This window comes from Symsagittifera roscoffensis, chromosome 2, assembly GCF_963678635.1.
Source record: "Symsagittifera roscoffensis chromosome 2, txSymRosc1.1, whole genome shotgun sequence".
NCBI classification, from domain to species: Eukaryota; Metazoa; Xenacoelomorpha; order Acoela; family Convolutidae; genus Symsagittifera; species Symsagittifera roscoffensis.
The window spans coordinates 46,667,796-46,682,841 of NC_087063.1; the positions used below are offsets into that span (position 1 = coordinate 46,667,796).

Genomic DNA, 15,046 nt, shown 5'->3' on the forward strand with positions numbered 1-15,046 from the left:
CTTCTGTTTGATCTTGATCTTGGATAGTTATATTGATATTGATTGTTTTGACTGTTTGATTGACTATATCTATTCTGTGCAAAATTTCGTAAGCTACTTCGATCTGTAGATCTTCCGCGATAGTTATTTCAATAAGCCGATTGTTGTCTATAGGTTTTCTTGTTATCTGGGAGTGGTTTTCCTGAACTATTATTACTGTGAATGTTTTTGTTTGGTAAAATCTGTTCGTTTTTCCTGAACTGATAAAACAAAGAATTGGTTCTCTATATTTCTGTGGTTTGTTCTGACTATCTTGTTGTTTTTGTCTACATTCAACGATGCTATGTCCATTTCTACGGCAATAGTTACACTACTTTTTGAATGATGGTTTAACTTTAAAATTTGGCTTTTTATCGTACATATTTAATATTTGAGTGATTTTTCTAGCCAGTTCAGTGTAAGAGTTGTGGATGTTATTTAATTCACAAGTAAATAACATTCACGACTCTTACACTGAACTAGCTGAAAAAATTATTCAAGTTTTAAATATCTACGATAAAAAGCCATAGTTGTATGGACGTTGTATACGTATTGTAACTTTAAAATTTCTGTTTCTTCCAATTTCATAGTGATTTCAGCTTGTTCTAGTTTGTCTACTAGTTTTTGTAAATCTATATCAGGTTTTCGAATTGAAGATGGATGTGATGTTCTTTTTATGGCTTTTTTCGTAGTTGTGGTGTTAAAGTCATCATTAAGACTTCTGTCATCTTTGTGTTTTTAAATCATGCGTATTAAGAGAATATGCTTTTCTCAGTAATGTTTAGATTCTTACTGCATTTTGCTTTATTGTTCTATCAGGGAGTCTACGGATTTCGTTGCATAGAACTTTTTGTTGTTGTTTATTTCTTTCAGAGTCGAACGTTTTTGAAAGTTCTTGTGTGAATCTTTTCCAGTCTAATTCAAAATCTATGGATAAAACTGAAAACCCTTTTTGGGCTGCGCCATCAATTGTGGTGCGGGTTAGAGCTGTGCGTCTATATATCCAATTTTGATGAAGTGGCGTATTTCCTGGTTCAGGTCCTATACTTAAAGTTAAGTTCGCCGTAACTGCGTTTAAATAATCTTCTACTGAGTATTCAGGATTTGTTCCTGTGAATACCATTGGTGGTTTACTAGAAGATATAAAAGATTCGCACATAAGGTATGGATTCATCGTTTTTTGTAGTGATTCTGCGGCATTTGGATTTTGAGAAAAATTTATAAGTTGTGTTTTTGTAATTTCATGTTGTTTTGAACAATATGGTAATGGGATTTCATTTTGCATTTGCGTTGGTCGATAACTTTGTGTGCTTATAGGGTTTTGCGATTGAAAATATTTTCATATGATGCTGAGTTTTATCTTGTTTGTCGTGTTTGTTCATTTCGCGTATATGGTTCAAAAAGATCTGGTTGGTAAATAAGATCTGCTTGATCAATAGTTGTTGATTTTGACTATACTAATTTTCATCTTCTGATTAATGTGGCTGATTTCTTGCAAGATGTTTATTAGATATATTTTCATTTAGTGGAGAGAAAGTGAAAGTTTTGCTACGATCCACTGTAGCTCGTGGTTGATCGTTGAAAAAAAAACTGAGTGAGAGGCTGGTTGTGGTACTTTTTGATTGTAGTTTTGTGCTTGTGATTGATTTCGACTATTCATAGAGGGGGTTTTGTTATTTTGTTCTTTTTTTGCAAAAAAATTGTAGTTATGATCTGAAAAGCTGTTTCCATTAGACGTTTTTTGTTTATTTGTTTGTCGTGATGTTGTTACTTGTTTAAAGTTTGATAATCGTTTTGTGAGTTTTTAGGAGTAACAGAAGGTTTTACTGTGGATTGCATAGTTGTTCGCGGAAATGCTGTGTTTTGTTTTTTGGAGTTTTTAGTGTAGGATTAATGTGGGAAAGGTTTTGTTGTGTAGTTGTTGGCATTGTTTCGACTTTTTCTCCACCAATGAAATGTGATGGAGTTTAGATATCTTGTTGTGTAAGATTTCTTGTTTCATTAAATTTTCTTGTGTATTAATGAATGTGGAGTTTCATTTATTATTTCCTGTTCTCTCAGTGAGTATCGCATTATAATTTAAAGGTGTTGCATCAATAGTAAGTGGAGTGTTTCTAACGTAGTTTTTATCAACAGAGATAGTAGCGATTGCTGTACTTGACATATCAGTTGTCGTATTATTAAATGATGGATGAGACCAATCAGGGTCTGCTAATAAAGTTTCATTGTCTGAGCTTTGCGGTCGAAAACTTTTTTTTGTGCTATGAGATCCATGTTATGGACAAAATATTCAATTATAAACCATGCTAGTATTCTTTGTAAATCATATTTGACATTTTAGGAAATTTTGTTACTAATAAAGTTTTCACGGATTGTGTCTAAAATTTTGAGAAAAGGTAGATTTCTAGTCTTAGAGTTGAGTGTCGGAATGTTTGAGGCGGTGACTCATTTTGTATTTTGTTCAGTTCAAATATATATACATAGCTACAAAAAATGAAAAAACATCATTTGTGAATTTTGAATTTGCTCTTTGTGAGTTTCATGTTCGATCATTTTTTATGTTGTAGAACTGTTAATGTGTAACTTTCAATATGTCTTATCGGTTGATTTCAATTCTATAGGCGTATTGGGTTTGTTATTGCTTGATTTCTTTATTCCGCAATTTTCATTAATTGATGATGGTGTTGTAGCGTCTGAGTCAGAAAAATTTATTTGATCTCCTATCGGGCTATTCTTATTTATTGAATCTTTCAAGTCTTGAAGTTCCAGTATTTTGTTAGTTTCTGATTCTGAGACTGCGTTTTGTCTTTTTTAAATTCTTCTTGTGATGATTTGCTTTTGTTTTGTTATAGTTGTCTTTTTTCGTGTTTGTCTTTTTGACCTAATATATCCTATTGTTTGTCTGTGAGGTGTGATAACAAGAACGTATCTGTCATTTTTAATTAAGCAATTATGTAATATGATTGTTTGTTCACTGCCTAGATTATCTCTTGATATAAGGCTTAGGATGATGGGTGCACTAATTTGAGGTTAGAGTTTTTATTTTCCTAAACTGTTAGCTCTTACGGTTTTTGTGTGGTTATCCTAACTTGGGGCATAGATTGTCGCGGTTGACGGGTTGGAGAGAGAGTATATCTTTTCGTGAAATTGATTTTTTACTTTCTCTTGACTAGGTTTTAATTTATGATTGACTTACTTTATCTTATCTAGGGGCTGTGATTTTCGGTCAAGGGTTGGAGAATAGTAAATCAATCCACAAGGTTCAGGTATAATTAACACACATGTAGATCGTTAGATACTATTTTATTTCTTACTAATTGCTTAAAGTTTTAGCCTGGGTCATCTAAGAGGAAGTGCTCAAGTGAACGATGAGTAATCGAAGTTCTTCACTGTCTATCTTAATTCAAATGGTTAGTTTTTCAAAAATTTCTGGTTGCCTTGGGTCGTTAATAAGGGTTGGGGTGTGAATTGACGTTTGAGGTCCTTAGACAATTTTTATATTATGGGATGGGGAGGACAAAATTGTTCTGATTTGATCCAAGGAAAACCTTGATGATCAATAATAAATAAATAAACTTAGGTTTAAGTGATATTAAAGATCCAAGGAAAGCCTTGATGATCTTTTTATGAAAAAAAGTGAGTTATGGAAAAGCAAGGATAAGCCTTGATACGTTTTTATGAAAAAGTAATGTTTAGATGATATTAGTTTTTTGAGTTTATGCTGTTATGTTTATGGTGATGAATCTGAGATGAGAAAAATTATGTGTATTAAATCATGAAACTAACAATGAATTCTAATACTAACTAATTTTTGTATTTTTCATTCAATAAATTATTAATTCAAAAATTTTGATTTACTGAAAATTTTTGGAGAAACGACTTGTGTTCTTTTTATCAGTCGTTATTGTTTAAATTGTTGGTTTAGCACCAAATGAGTTGTTGAACGATTTTTTTTCAAAAAACTTTCATGTCAATAAATGAAAATTTAATTTTGCTGCATAAAGTATTCTAAATACGAAAACTTATTCCGGTTTCTGTCGTTCTATCATGTAGTAGATTGGTCCGGTTCCTGATCGTTGTTCACGCATTGATCTTGGTCTTTTTGCAATACCTGGTACTTCTTGTATTGTTTGAAAAATTGGCGTAGATTTATTGAGACGTAGAAACATTTCTAATAAATTGTCTATTCCATGTAACATTTTTGCAATTTTGCAGTTGTCTAATTCCAAGTTTTGTTGTCTAATTCTAAAATGTATTATCTAATGTTAAGTTAGTTAAGGTCTTGTTCGAGAGTTTCGGTCGCACCAGATGAGTTATGACCTTTGGCCTGTACTCATAGAGTAATTTCAGATAAGTTACACCGTCTGTTCGTCACGCTATCTTATTTTGGACCGGATAGATTCGTTCAACTTCTTAGTATAATACCAATCTTGGTCTTACTCTTATATCTCCTAGTCTCAATAGATCTAGTGTATACTGGTTTTCGCGAGTTAGTTCTTAGAGTTTATCCAGAAGGAGAACAACTGTATTCTAAGATTTATTCAAATTATTCTGGTGCTGAAACTACAAGTAGTTTCAGCACTTACAAATAAGTGTCAATGTTAGAGATGGAATCTGATTGGTTAGTTAGTAATATTTTATAGAGGTAATTTATCAATAATACAATTGGTTTAAAAATATTAGTTTAGAACTGGTTCCAATAGACCATAGATTAATGAACGTGGAAATTCAAAAAAAGAGCTAGCACAATGCATTATTCTTGTTGAAATAATCAAGGCTGTTTCTTTTTGGTGTAAGCGGTTTGACTATACATTAGCGAATTTTTTTCTTTGTCCTTATTTTATTGTAAATTTTGCTTACGATAAAAGTACTGATGGCAGTATGAGTATTCTAGTGTAGAATGCGGATCTCCTGGCCAGAGTGAGCGTGTATTTGATCCTGGAGAACCCCTCCTCCTGGTAGAACAGGGGGTCCACAGTCACTTCTGCACAGACCACGCCCTCTAGACTCCACTCTGAGTTCAACTGGTAGTCTAAAAACCAAAAGAGATGAGAAGGGTTCATTTGTTTGTTGGAAACACTTTAGCTTGCCCAGGGGGATTTGTTTCTTTTTTTTTGCCGCTTGTTACAAATTGTCACTTGTTACAAATTGTCGCCTGTAATGAATTGTCGCTGCACCTTTATTAACAAATCTTTCCATAACAAAGCATTGAGAACAAATCCAGATGTTTAGTGTACTAATTTACATTTTTTGGTACATATTTGATGGATTTTATATATTTAAAAAACAAAGCTTTAATGGCTATCCCATCTGCCAAAATTCAATATGCTTCTTACGTGAAGTATCCAAGCATGGAATTTTGTTGTTGATGAGCTCCAGTTTGGATTCTGATCTAGTCCATGAGCCCACCCATATCTCACACGTCTGAGTGTCGAAGGGGAAACTGGCCATCTGCAGCAAAAATATGCAAAGAGGAAAACTTCAATTTGCATTAGTTAACCAGATACATACAAAAAGCAGAAGCTAAATTATATGCCTAGAGGCAAATCCTATAGAGCAATACTGCTCATTGGTTAGGATATCCAGGAGAGGAAAAATACAGTCAATTTTTATCAAAACTTTTATTCATATTTTATTTTAAAATAGTTTTTACGTAGTGGGCTGGAGTTATGAAACAGTTTGTAAAGGCCCCGTTTTTTTTCAATTAGGGAATAAAAACTGCTGAAAGAATCTCATACAGTTGAATAGTGACATTTCAGTGATATTTCCAGGTAAAACCTTACAGAAAACGAGCTTTGTTAATTGTTTTCCATTAGATAATTGATTGATTCAATTCTACATTCGATTAACACTGCTCATTGAAATTTCACAATTTCAGTTAGGTGAGATTGGAACGTTTTACCATCAACTAGAATACCAAAACTGATTGTCGGGTTATCATAAGATTTACAAATTTGAACCATCTGGTGTTAGAAGTAGAAATGTCAAGCTTTCCATCAATGCCTGAAAACTTGATCAATTTTTTTCCATACGTCTTCAATATGTGGTTTGGAAGAAGGTTTATTATCTACAAACAACTTTGAACACTTGCAATCATTTGTAACTTGAACTGAAAGACCTAAAGCAAAAAATCATATGAGAAGTTGCTACCGAAGTGCATAGTTTCAAGTCTTAACCGGAGTGACACTTGGACTATTTATATGAACCAGGTACCATTTTTCTAAAGAGTATCTGAAATTATCTCAGCGACTTTTTTTGCGATGCATATATCATCAAATAGCACGATCTTAGATCTCTCCACTATATTGGGAAGATCATTTATGTATAACAAAAACAAAAGCAAAAGTAGTCCTTAAAATGATTACTGAGAGACTCCACGTGCCAAAAACATAAGGATGATCTGTTGCTATCAGCTTGAATTATCTGATACCTGTTTTCAAATTTTTTTATAGCTCGACCTCTATAGCAAATCTTTCTGAATTCGCTAGTAGTACATCATAATTGATCGTATCGAATGCTTTCTTGAGACCAGCAAGCGAGATTCACCATCAATTTTTTTTATCCTACCCATCCCTAAAATTTTCGCAAATAGACTTAAAAGGCTGCAAGTTTTGTCTGAAACTATTTGTATAGATAATTTAAGTATTTTGTCGATCATGCCATCATGACATCAAGTTCCTTTGTTCTTCAGTATGTTTATTGAAGTTTCCACCTCCTCCAAAGATATCTCAGTAAGGACCACACCTTTTCTTTTCTAATTAAGTTTTTGCCATTGTTATGATCATATGAAGGGCCTTGCAATTTTTTTCCTATTGAAGAAAAATTTCATCATCAAAACACTCCTTTTTTTTGGAAAACTCATTAGAAGCTTGGAACAATGTATGACCGTTTTGACCATTTCCAATTTTTTGTCGAATTTTTTCGTTTTTTGGTTTCTGATTACCTTTGTTGCATAACTTACAGTCTTAGAATCTTCAAAATCCTTTACTGTAGTAAGATTTCGAACCCAATTTCGTTTATTTGATCAACTTCGAAAAAAAAGAGATCAATTTCGAAAAAAAAAGTTTTTTAAACAAAGTTTTTTATCAAGGTTTCCATATGTGTAGAATGCAGACCATTTATTTTCTGATAAAGATTTGTAAGGTAATCATTGCAATATAGATTTATAAGATTTGGAAAAACTTTATCCGGACACTGGGAAATTTTATCCGGGTGGTCAGATTCATCGTAAACAGATATATACAAAACCCCAAAACAAAATCTGATGTAAGCTGCGATAACTCGGGTGGGCTCACTGTTCAAAATACGTGCACCAAATCTATAGTTATATGGTTCATATATGATTTTGAAGTCTGCATGGATTCCAAAGTGTCGATATTGAAATCACTACAAACAAAAAAAAACAGTTTCAAATTCTTTGAAATATAAAAGATACTCCTTAAATTTTTTCAAAACGACGAATTCGTTATTATTTTGCGGGATTTATATACTACACAAATTTTAACTCTGAATGGTTTGTCTAATAGAAATGCTCATACTTTTCAATTGAAAGTCTATATCGTGAATACTAAAATTCACACGAATTCAAACATAAAAAGCGTGCCCACCACTTCTTTGCTTTTTTCGATGTTTTGAAACTTTAGGAGAGTAACCTTTCAAATGATAAAAATCGAGACTATCACTACCAAAAAAAGGCAATAGCCGGAGATAAATTTTTACCCAAGAAATGCTTCGCTTGAACCGAGATTAAAAACTCGTGGCATGTTGTTTCTTTAATCTCTTCTGAGTAAGAACGGCTGTTCTCAGAAAAAAAGTTGTTATTTTAGAGAGAAGGTTCTTAATTGTTATTTTAGTTGAAACAAACTTGAAGGGGGGCTTTGCGATTTTTTGATCGAAATTTTCCAAAAAATGCCTAAAAATGCCGTTTTTGGCCTTTTTTCAAAAATTTGGCTGCGGCGCAGAAAATTTGCTCAAAATAGAGGGTATTTTTAGTGATTTGGGAGAGCTCAGAAAATCAGTTTGGTCGACCAAAAGAAAATCGACAAAATTTTCAAAACTTTTTTGAAAATCCGAAACCCCCCCCCCCTCCCCTCCCCTCGAGAAATTCTTAGATCCGCGCCTGGGTGATATTACAAACAACTTGTTAGTGGTCCAGTACATCAACTGGGTAGAGGGTCCATATTATAAAACACTTACTTCTAGTTTGCAGAACACTCTCAGGTGTTGTGGGGTGTCCATAAAAACTCTGCCTTCGTCGGTCACCGTAACTGGGACCACGTTCTCCCTTATGTAGTAGTTCTCCCTCCCTATCTGAAAAGAAATCCCTCATTGGTTATGTTTGACCTTGATGCGTATATGATGTTATGTTGACCTGAATGCTGAATGTCTCTCATATTGAATCAGGGGCGGATTAAGGGGAGGCGGGGGGGGGGGCGGACGCTTCCCTTTTCTCAGGGATTCGACCACCTGCCGACCCAAAGGGTCCCCCCTTTGGTACTTTTTAAGAAATCCAATTTTGGCCGACCGACCCTAAAATTTTTCTAAAGGCGCCTGTGGCGCCAATAAATACTATTTTGAAATTTGGCAAAAACATTGTCTTTTTAGTGCTTTAGGAGAGCTCGGAAAATCAAATTGGTCAGCTAAGAAAAAAAAGGTCGTCAAAATTTTCGAAAATTTTTGAATACCCGGATCGAGGACAGCGACTAATTTTTCGACTTTGTCGGTCGCGGAAATGTTAATTCCGCGGCCGAAAATCCATACATACATACATACATACATACATACATACATACAAACATACATATATACATACATACATACACACATACATACATACATACATAAATACATACATACATACATACATACATCCATACATACATACATACATACATACATACATACATACATACATACATACATACATACATACATACATACATACATACATACATACATACATAAATACATACATACATACATACATACATACATACATACATACATACATACATACATACATACATACATACATACATACATACATACATACATACATACATACATACATACATACATACATACATACATACATACATACATACATACATACATACATACATACATACATACATACATACATACATACATACATACATACATACATACATACATACATACATACATACATACATACATACATACATACATACATACATACATACATACATACATACATACATACATACATACATACATATATACATACAGACACATACATACATACATACATACATACATACATACATACAAACATACATATATACATACATACATACACACATACATACATACATACATACATAAATACATACATACATACATACATACATACATCCATACATACATACATACATACATACATACATACATACATACATACATACATACATACATACATACATACATACATACATACATACATACATACATACATACATACATACATACATACATACATACATACATACATACATACATACATACATACATACATACATACATACATACATACATACATACATACATACATACATACATACATACATACATACATACATACATACATACATACATACATACATACATACATACATACATATATACATACAGACACATACATAAAACAGACATGCCTATACACATACATTCATCATACATGAATACTTACACACATATAAACTTACATACATACATTCAAATATACATTACATTCATATACTCTTTGGTCAAACAGTGTCGAGTTGTGTTTAAAGGTCAATTTTTTTCTGTTCAGTATTTTTCGGTTCAAAAAATTCCTCAGTCGATTGTTTTAACTTCATCAAGCTCTTTTGAAGCGTTTTTCACCAGTGGTTTTTCCCTATTGATGTTAACTGCTCTTCGGTCGCGCCGATTTTTGTTAAATTTCTTTCAGTCGCACCGATCGCGGTTAATTTTTCTTCGGTCGACCATTTTTTGACCATTCAGTGACCAATTTTTTGACCGCCGCGACCAATTTTTGGACCATGCCGGGACTAATTTTTTGACCCCCACGACTAATTTCTCGTTCATGCCGCGACTAATTTTTCGACCGCCGCGACTAGATTTTTGACTGCTGCGACTAATTTTTCGACCGCCGCTAATAATTTTTTGACCACCGCGACTCATTTTTTGACCACCGCGACTAAATTGCCTTCGGTCGCGCTGGTCGATTTTAACATTCTTTTGGTCAGGCCGGTCGGGGTTAACTTTGTTTCGTTCGCGCTGGTCGCGGACACTGCCTCGATCTGCAAAGTCTGGAAAAACCAAATTTTGGTAGCGGCGGTCTGAAAATGTCATTTTCGGTCGCGGCAGTCTGGAAATACAAAAATTTGGTTGCGACCTTCTCGTAAAACCACAACCTAACATTCTCGTCTCTTCCTTGTTAAAGTCCCTTTTCTTATGAGTATATTCATGAGAAAACAAGCTTCAACAGAGGAGAGAATTAAGTAAATTTCTCCATTTAAACTTACGCGCAGTGAAGTTAACTTTTGTAGCGGAAAAGTAATCATAGATAAGACTATTTGAATGAAAAGAGAGAAAAATTTTACGAATGATGATTAATGAAGTTTCGAAGAGATTTTCAAATTAAGGCGAATGTTTTATTTGTTCTAATCAGAAGACTAAAGGACCGCTTTAACTGTAGTTTAGCTTCTCAAACTAGGCATTGAATATGTTTTATCAGTTTATCAGGAAAAAACATAAAGCCAACTGAAAATCGGCGCACAGAAAATTTTTAGTTGAAGAAGCTCAGAAAAAGTAATTTACTGGGTTCCACTGGGAACAATTTTCTGAGCTTAGCAGTAATTCAATTAAAACGTTTACTATATAGACTTTTTCAATTTGTTGAGTTGAATGAATAACAAAAATTTCAGGCCGTTTTTAATGACAGAATTAATATATCAGTGAATTTTTGGAAAACAAGTATAAAAATATTTTCAAGCCGAAACGTTGCATAAAAAAAACAATTTCAGGGAACTTCCTACATTCTTGCTAAATTGAAATAAACTCCCATTTAAATCATTTTTTATCGCATTTATCATTCAGGTATTTAAAAAAATTTTAGAGGAAAATTCAGAGACAATTTTCAAAAACTACAACTTTTATTTGACAAAATTCAATCAATTTTAGAAGTACACACTTTTACCAAAATCCACATTTTTTCTGCCTATTCATCTGTACATATTGTCTGCCTATTCAACTTTATTAGTACTGAATCTATCCTGGTTAAAGCTAAATACATGATTATTGGAATGTGGTTATATTTCAACTAAAACGTCAAAACTGTTCATAATTTTTCTTTTGCTTCTACAACATGAAATATCATGAACTTTTCAAAGAAGTCTTAAGTTTTAAATTATTTCTTGCTTTCTGTTTTAACAAGTTTCTTGCTATTGAACTCAATTTGACTGAAGTTTTAGGTAGAATCCGGGAATTTAGGGGGTAATAGTATTAATTGAACGAACAATTTGCCGATATTGTACATTCACCGATCAACATTTTTAGTGATAAACATCAAAAACTGAACATTTTTTAAAATTTAAGTAAGCTTTTGTTTATCAGTTAAGAAACCTTAATTGACTACCAATTTTGAAAGTTGTCAGCAAAAAACAACTTTTGCGAGCAGAAACTACCAATTCTCGCAAGTTGTTCGTAAAGTCTCTTTTCAATCTTGATTTTTGTCCAAAGTTCTCAAAAAAGGTTGTGTGAAAACGAACTGAAACCATTCAAAATACATGGTAAAAATGGAATATATAGATGTAATTTTACAAATAATTTGGTGATTGAAATAACAGCAACTATTTCGTTTGTTATCTGAAAATTTTTCCATAGCAGGCCTTTCTCGGGATTTTATTAATTGAAATACAAAAAGAAAGGCAAAATGAAATCTATTTGTGGCCTTCTGAATTTTCCTAAATCTACCAAAAGAACGATCTATGATAATTACCGCAAAAAATAATCAAAAAACAATTTTGTTATATAAATCTTAAGCACATTTGATTAAAAACCATAAGAGTATTCCATTATTACGTTTCTGAAATTTTGCGACCAATAATTATCAATTCTCGCAAATTGTTCGTGAAGTTTCTTTTCAATCTTGATGTTTTATCAGGTTCTCGCAATTGAACTCATTTTGCATGAAGTTTTAGGTAGAATCGGGGATTTTGGGGGGAAATAGTTTCAATTGAACGAACAGTTAGCCGATATTGTACGTTCACCGATCAACAATTTTACTGATAAACCTCAAACGACTGAAAATTAATTTGTAGCAGATAGTTTTTATTTAGCAGATAAAATGCCCTAATTGACTAACTACTTTGAAAGTTGTCAGCAAAACACAACTTTTGCGACCAATAACCATCAATTCTCGCAAATTGTTCGTTAAGTCATTTTTTAATCATGATTTTTGTCCAAAGTTCTCAAAAAATGGTTGAGTGACAAGGAACTGGAACCATTCAAAGTTCATAGTAAAAATTGAATTTCTAGATAAAAATTTGCGAAATTATTGATGATTGAAATAACAGCATCTGAAAATTTTTCTACAGCAGGCCTTTCTCGGGAGTTTCTTTACTTAAATACAAGTAAAAATGCGCAATGAAATCTAGTTGTGAACTTCTGATTTTTCTCAAATCTACCATAATAACGCTTTATGAAAACCAATGCAATAGATGAACAAAACTTTGCGATAAAACAGTTTTTTATAAATCTTAAGCAAGTTTGATTAAAAATCATAAGATTATTCCTCCAATTTTTTAAAAGAAAACAAATTGAGGAAAACCAGAACCAAAATAAAAATTTTGCACTGTTTCTTTTGTGTACGTTCATCAAATATCATATCAGTTAATAGTTTTAATATCCATTTCTGCTAAAATTATCAGTTAATTTGAAATAACTCAAGCAAAAAGACTTATAACTTTCTCGAAAAATCTTTCTTCAATAGAATTTCTTGATTTTTTGAAGAAAATTTTTTTTTCAAAGTTAGGTCTTGGAAGCAGATTTTTCTTTTTTGCTTCGTCTAGTATCTTCCGTAACAACTAATTCGGCTTGAATTCAACAAGAAGTATAGAAAATTCTAGTGAACAAATTTATCAATAAATTGAACGTTTTTGTCTCAGAGTTGTTACTTCGAAGGAAAGTATCCTTAAAACATCTGAATTTTCATGTAATTTTACTTAGTTCATCAAAAATGAACAAAAAAACATGAATTGTACCTAACTAGGCATACTTGGCTATTATTATGCTGGATTGTTTCTTAATTTGTTATTTTGTCATTTATAACCTAAATTGAAGAATAACTTCAAAAAACTTCAACTTGAGACTTTCATTGTTTTGTTTATTCTGCCATTTTCAGATTGATTCCAATTTGAACAAAGTCTTACTACAAAAATTGTATCATTTCAACGATCATCCAAAAATCCAAAGCAAAGTTGACACCAAAAACTTCATTTGCTAGAACCTATTTAAAAATTTTCTAAACCAGATAACTTTGTGTTTTTGCTTTACCCTTAACTTCTAATTTTGAAACTAATTTCCAGTGCAGTTTTAAGTATATTTCTAACTGGAAATGTTCGAGATCCAACAAAAATATCCAAATTTTAATCTTTTTAGAACTCATAAACTGTAAAATAAAAGATTGCTGAACTTATCTACAGTATTCAAAGGAGGAAGTGAAAACAGCATAAAAAAATATGATATGATGTTGAAGATTTTTAACTAACCAGAAAAACAAACTTAGCAAATCACTGCAACCAAAAGAACTGACTATATATCTAAGCGAGCTACCAATCTTGTGGTTCTAAAGCATAAGCCTAAGTTGAGTTTTTGAAAATCACTTTGAATTAATTGTCTGATTAAATTCAGACAACAAACGGTTCGTACTGAAATTACAAACCATCATTCATAACCTAAATTGACAGTCTGAGTTCTAGGCTGGCATTAGAATTAGTTGTAAGACATGGTAAGTTAATAATTATCTTAAATGTTTCAAAGTATATTGAAGGTTATGGCGATATCTTTTTACTGTGAAAGGAAACAACTACAGGTAAAGAGATTTTTTTTTTGAAAAAACGACTTGATATACCCAAATTAATCTTAATTTTGTTAGCAATACCTCAAGTTGTAACCACCATGTGAAAACTTAATAAATCAAAAAAACCATCCGCTTATCACTCGCCTTGCCTTGGGTGTCTTCTACAAAAAAAACTCAGATCAATTCGAACCTGATTTGCTAGAATATAAACAAATGAAGTGGGAACATAGCTATGATCGGGGCTTTCAATACTAGTCATCTTTCAACAAATGAGTGTAAAAACTTTGAAATCCACAATTTTCTTAAATCACTTTGACAATTAATCAAAATTTCGACCCATGTCGGTAGATTATCAATCAAACTTGGGAGTCAAACATTTCACTTCGGGTATTGACGTTACCGTAGTTGAATGGATTGTTTATGCTTTGGAATACAAAATTAACATGAATGCTTTAGATGACTGCATGACTGCAAAAGGAAAAATTCGGTATTCAGCATACCTGATTTTTTGTTGAGAACTCGGGTTATTCTATGTAACTAAAACCAAGTGAAACAAAAAGTAGTGAGAAATTTGAGAATTTGGCGCCAAAATTTTAACAGCGACAGCCTTGAAGTCATAAATCAATAGGAGACATAGTTATACGCAAAAGCAAATGATCAAAAAATTGTTCCTATATAGGGTTATTTAGTGCATTTTGCAATGGTACAGCAAAAACCAATAGTAGTAGAAGAGTGAGCAGAGGTGGGGGGGGGGGGTGTCCTTGCAGACCTTTGAGTCTTAAGATAGGGAATGGAACACCCGGTCTGTAAGCAATGTATTAAGATAGGTTATAGGTTTTGCCAGAGTTTTGAGATGTTAAGATGGTTAGTTTCAGAAAATTTTCTCGGCACCCGATCTTACCATGTATTAAGATAGTGTAT

At 32.5% G+C, this 15,046-nt stretch overlaps 1 protein-coding gene across 2 annotated transcripts in view; it reads right to left on the reverse strand.

The window, feature by feature from the left end:
* LOC134839466 (proton-gated ion channel subunit pbo-6-like) overlaps nt 1–15,046 on the reverse strand; it is a 32,586-nt gene that overhangs the window by 12,781 nt on the left and 4,759 nt on the right. For both annotated transcript variants that reach the window (XM_063855022.1, XM_063855023.1), the window contains exons 2-4: nt 8,215–8,328; nt 5,355–5,469; nt 4,879–5,050 (exon numbers count right to left, since the gene is read on the reverse strand). In XM_063855022.1, the coding sequence (XP_063711092.1) occupies nt 4,879–5,050; nt 5,355–5,469; nt 8,215–8,328 (401 nt within the window). The remainder of the gene's footprint in view (nt 1–4,878; nt 5,051–5,354; nt 5,470–8,214; nt 8,329–15,046) is intronic.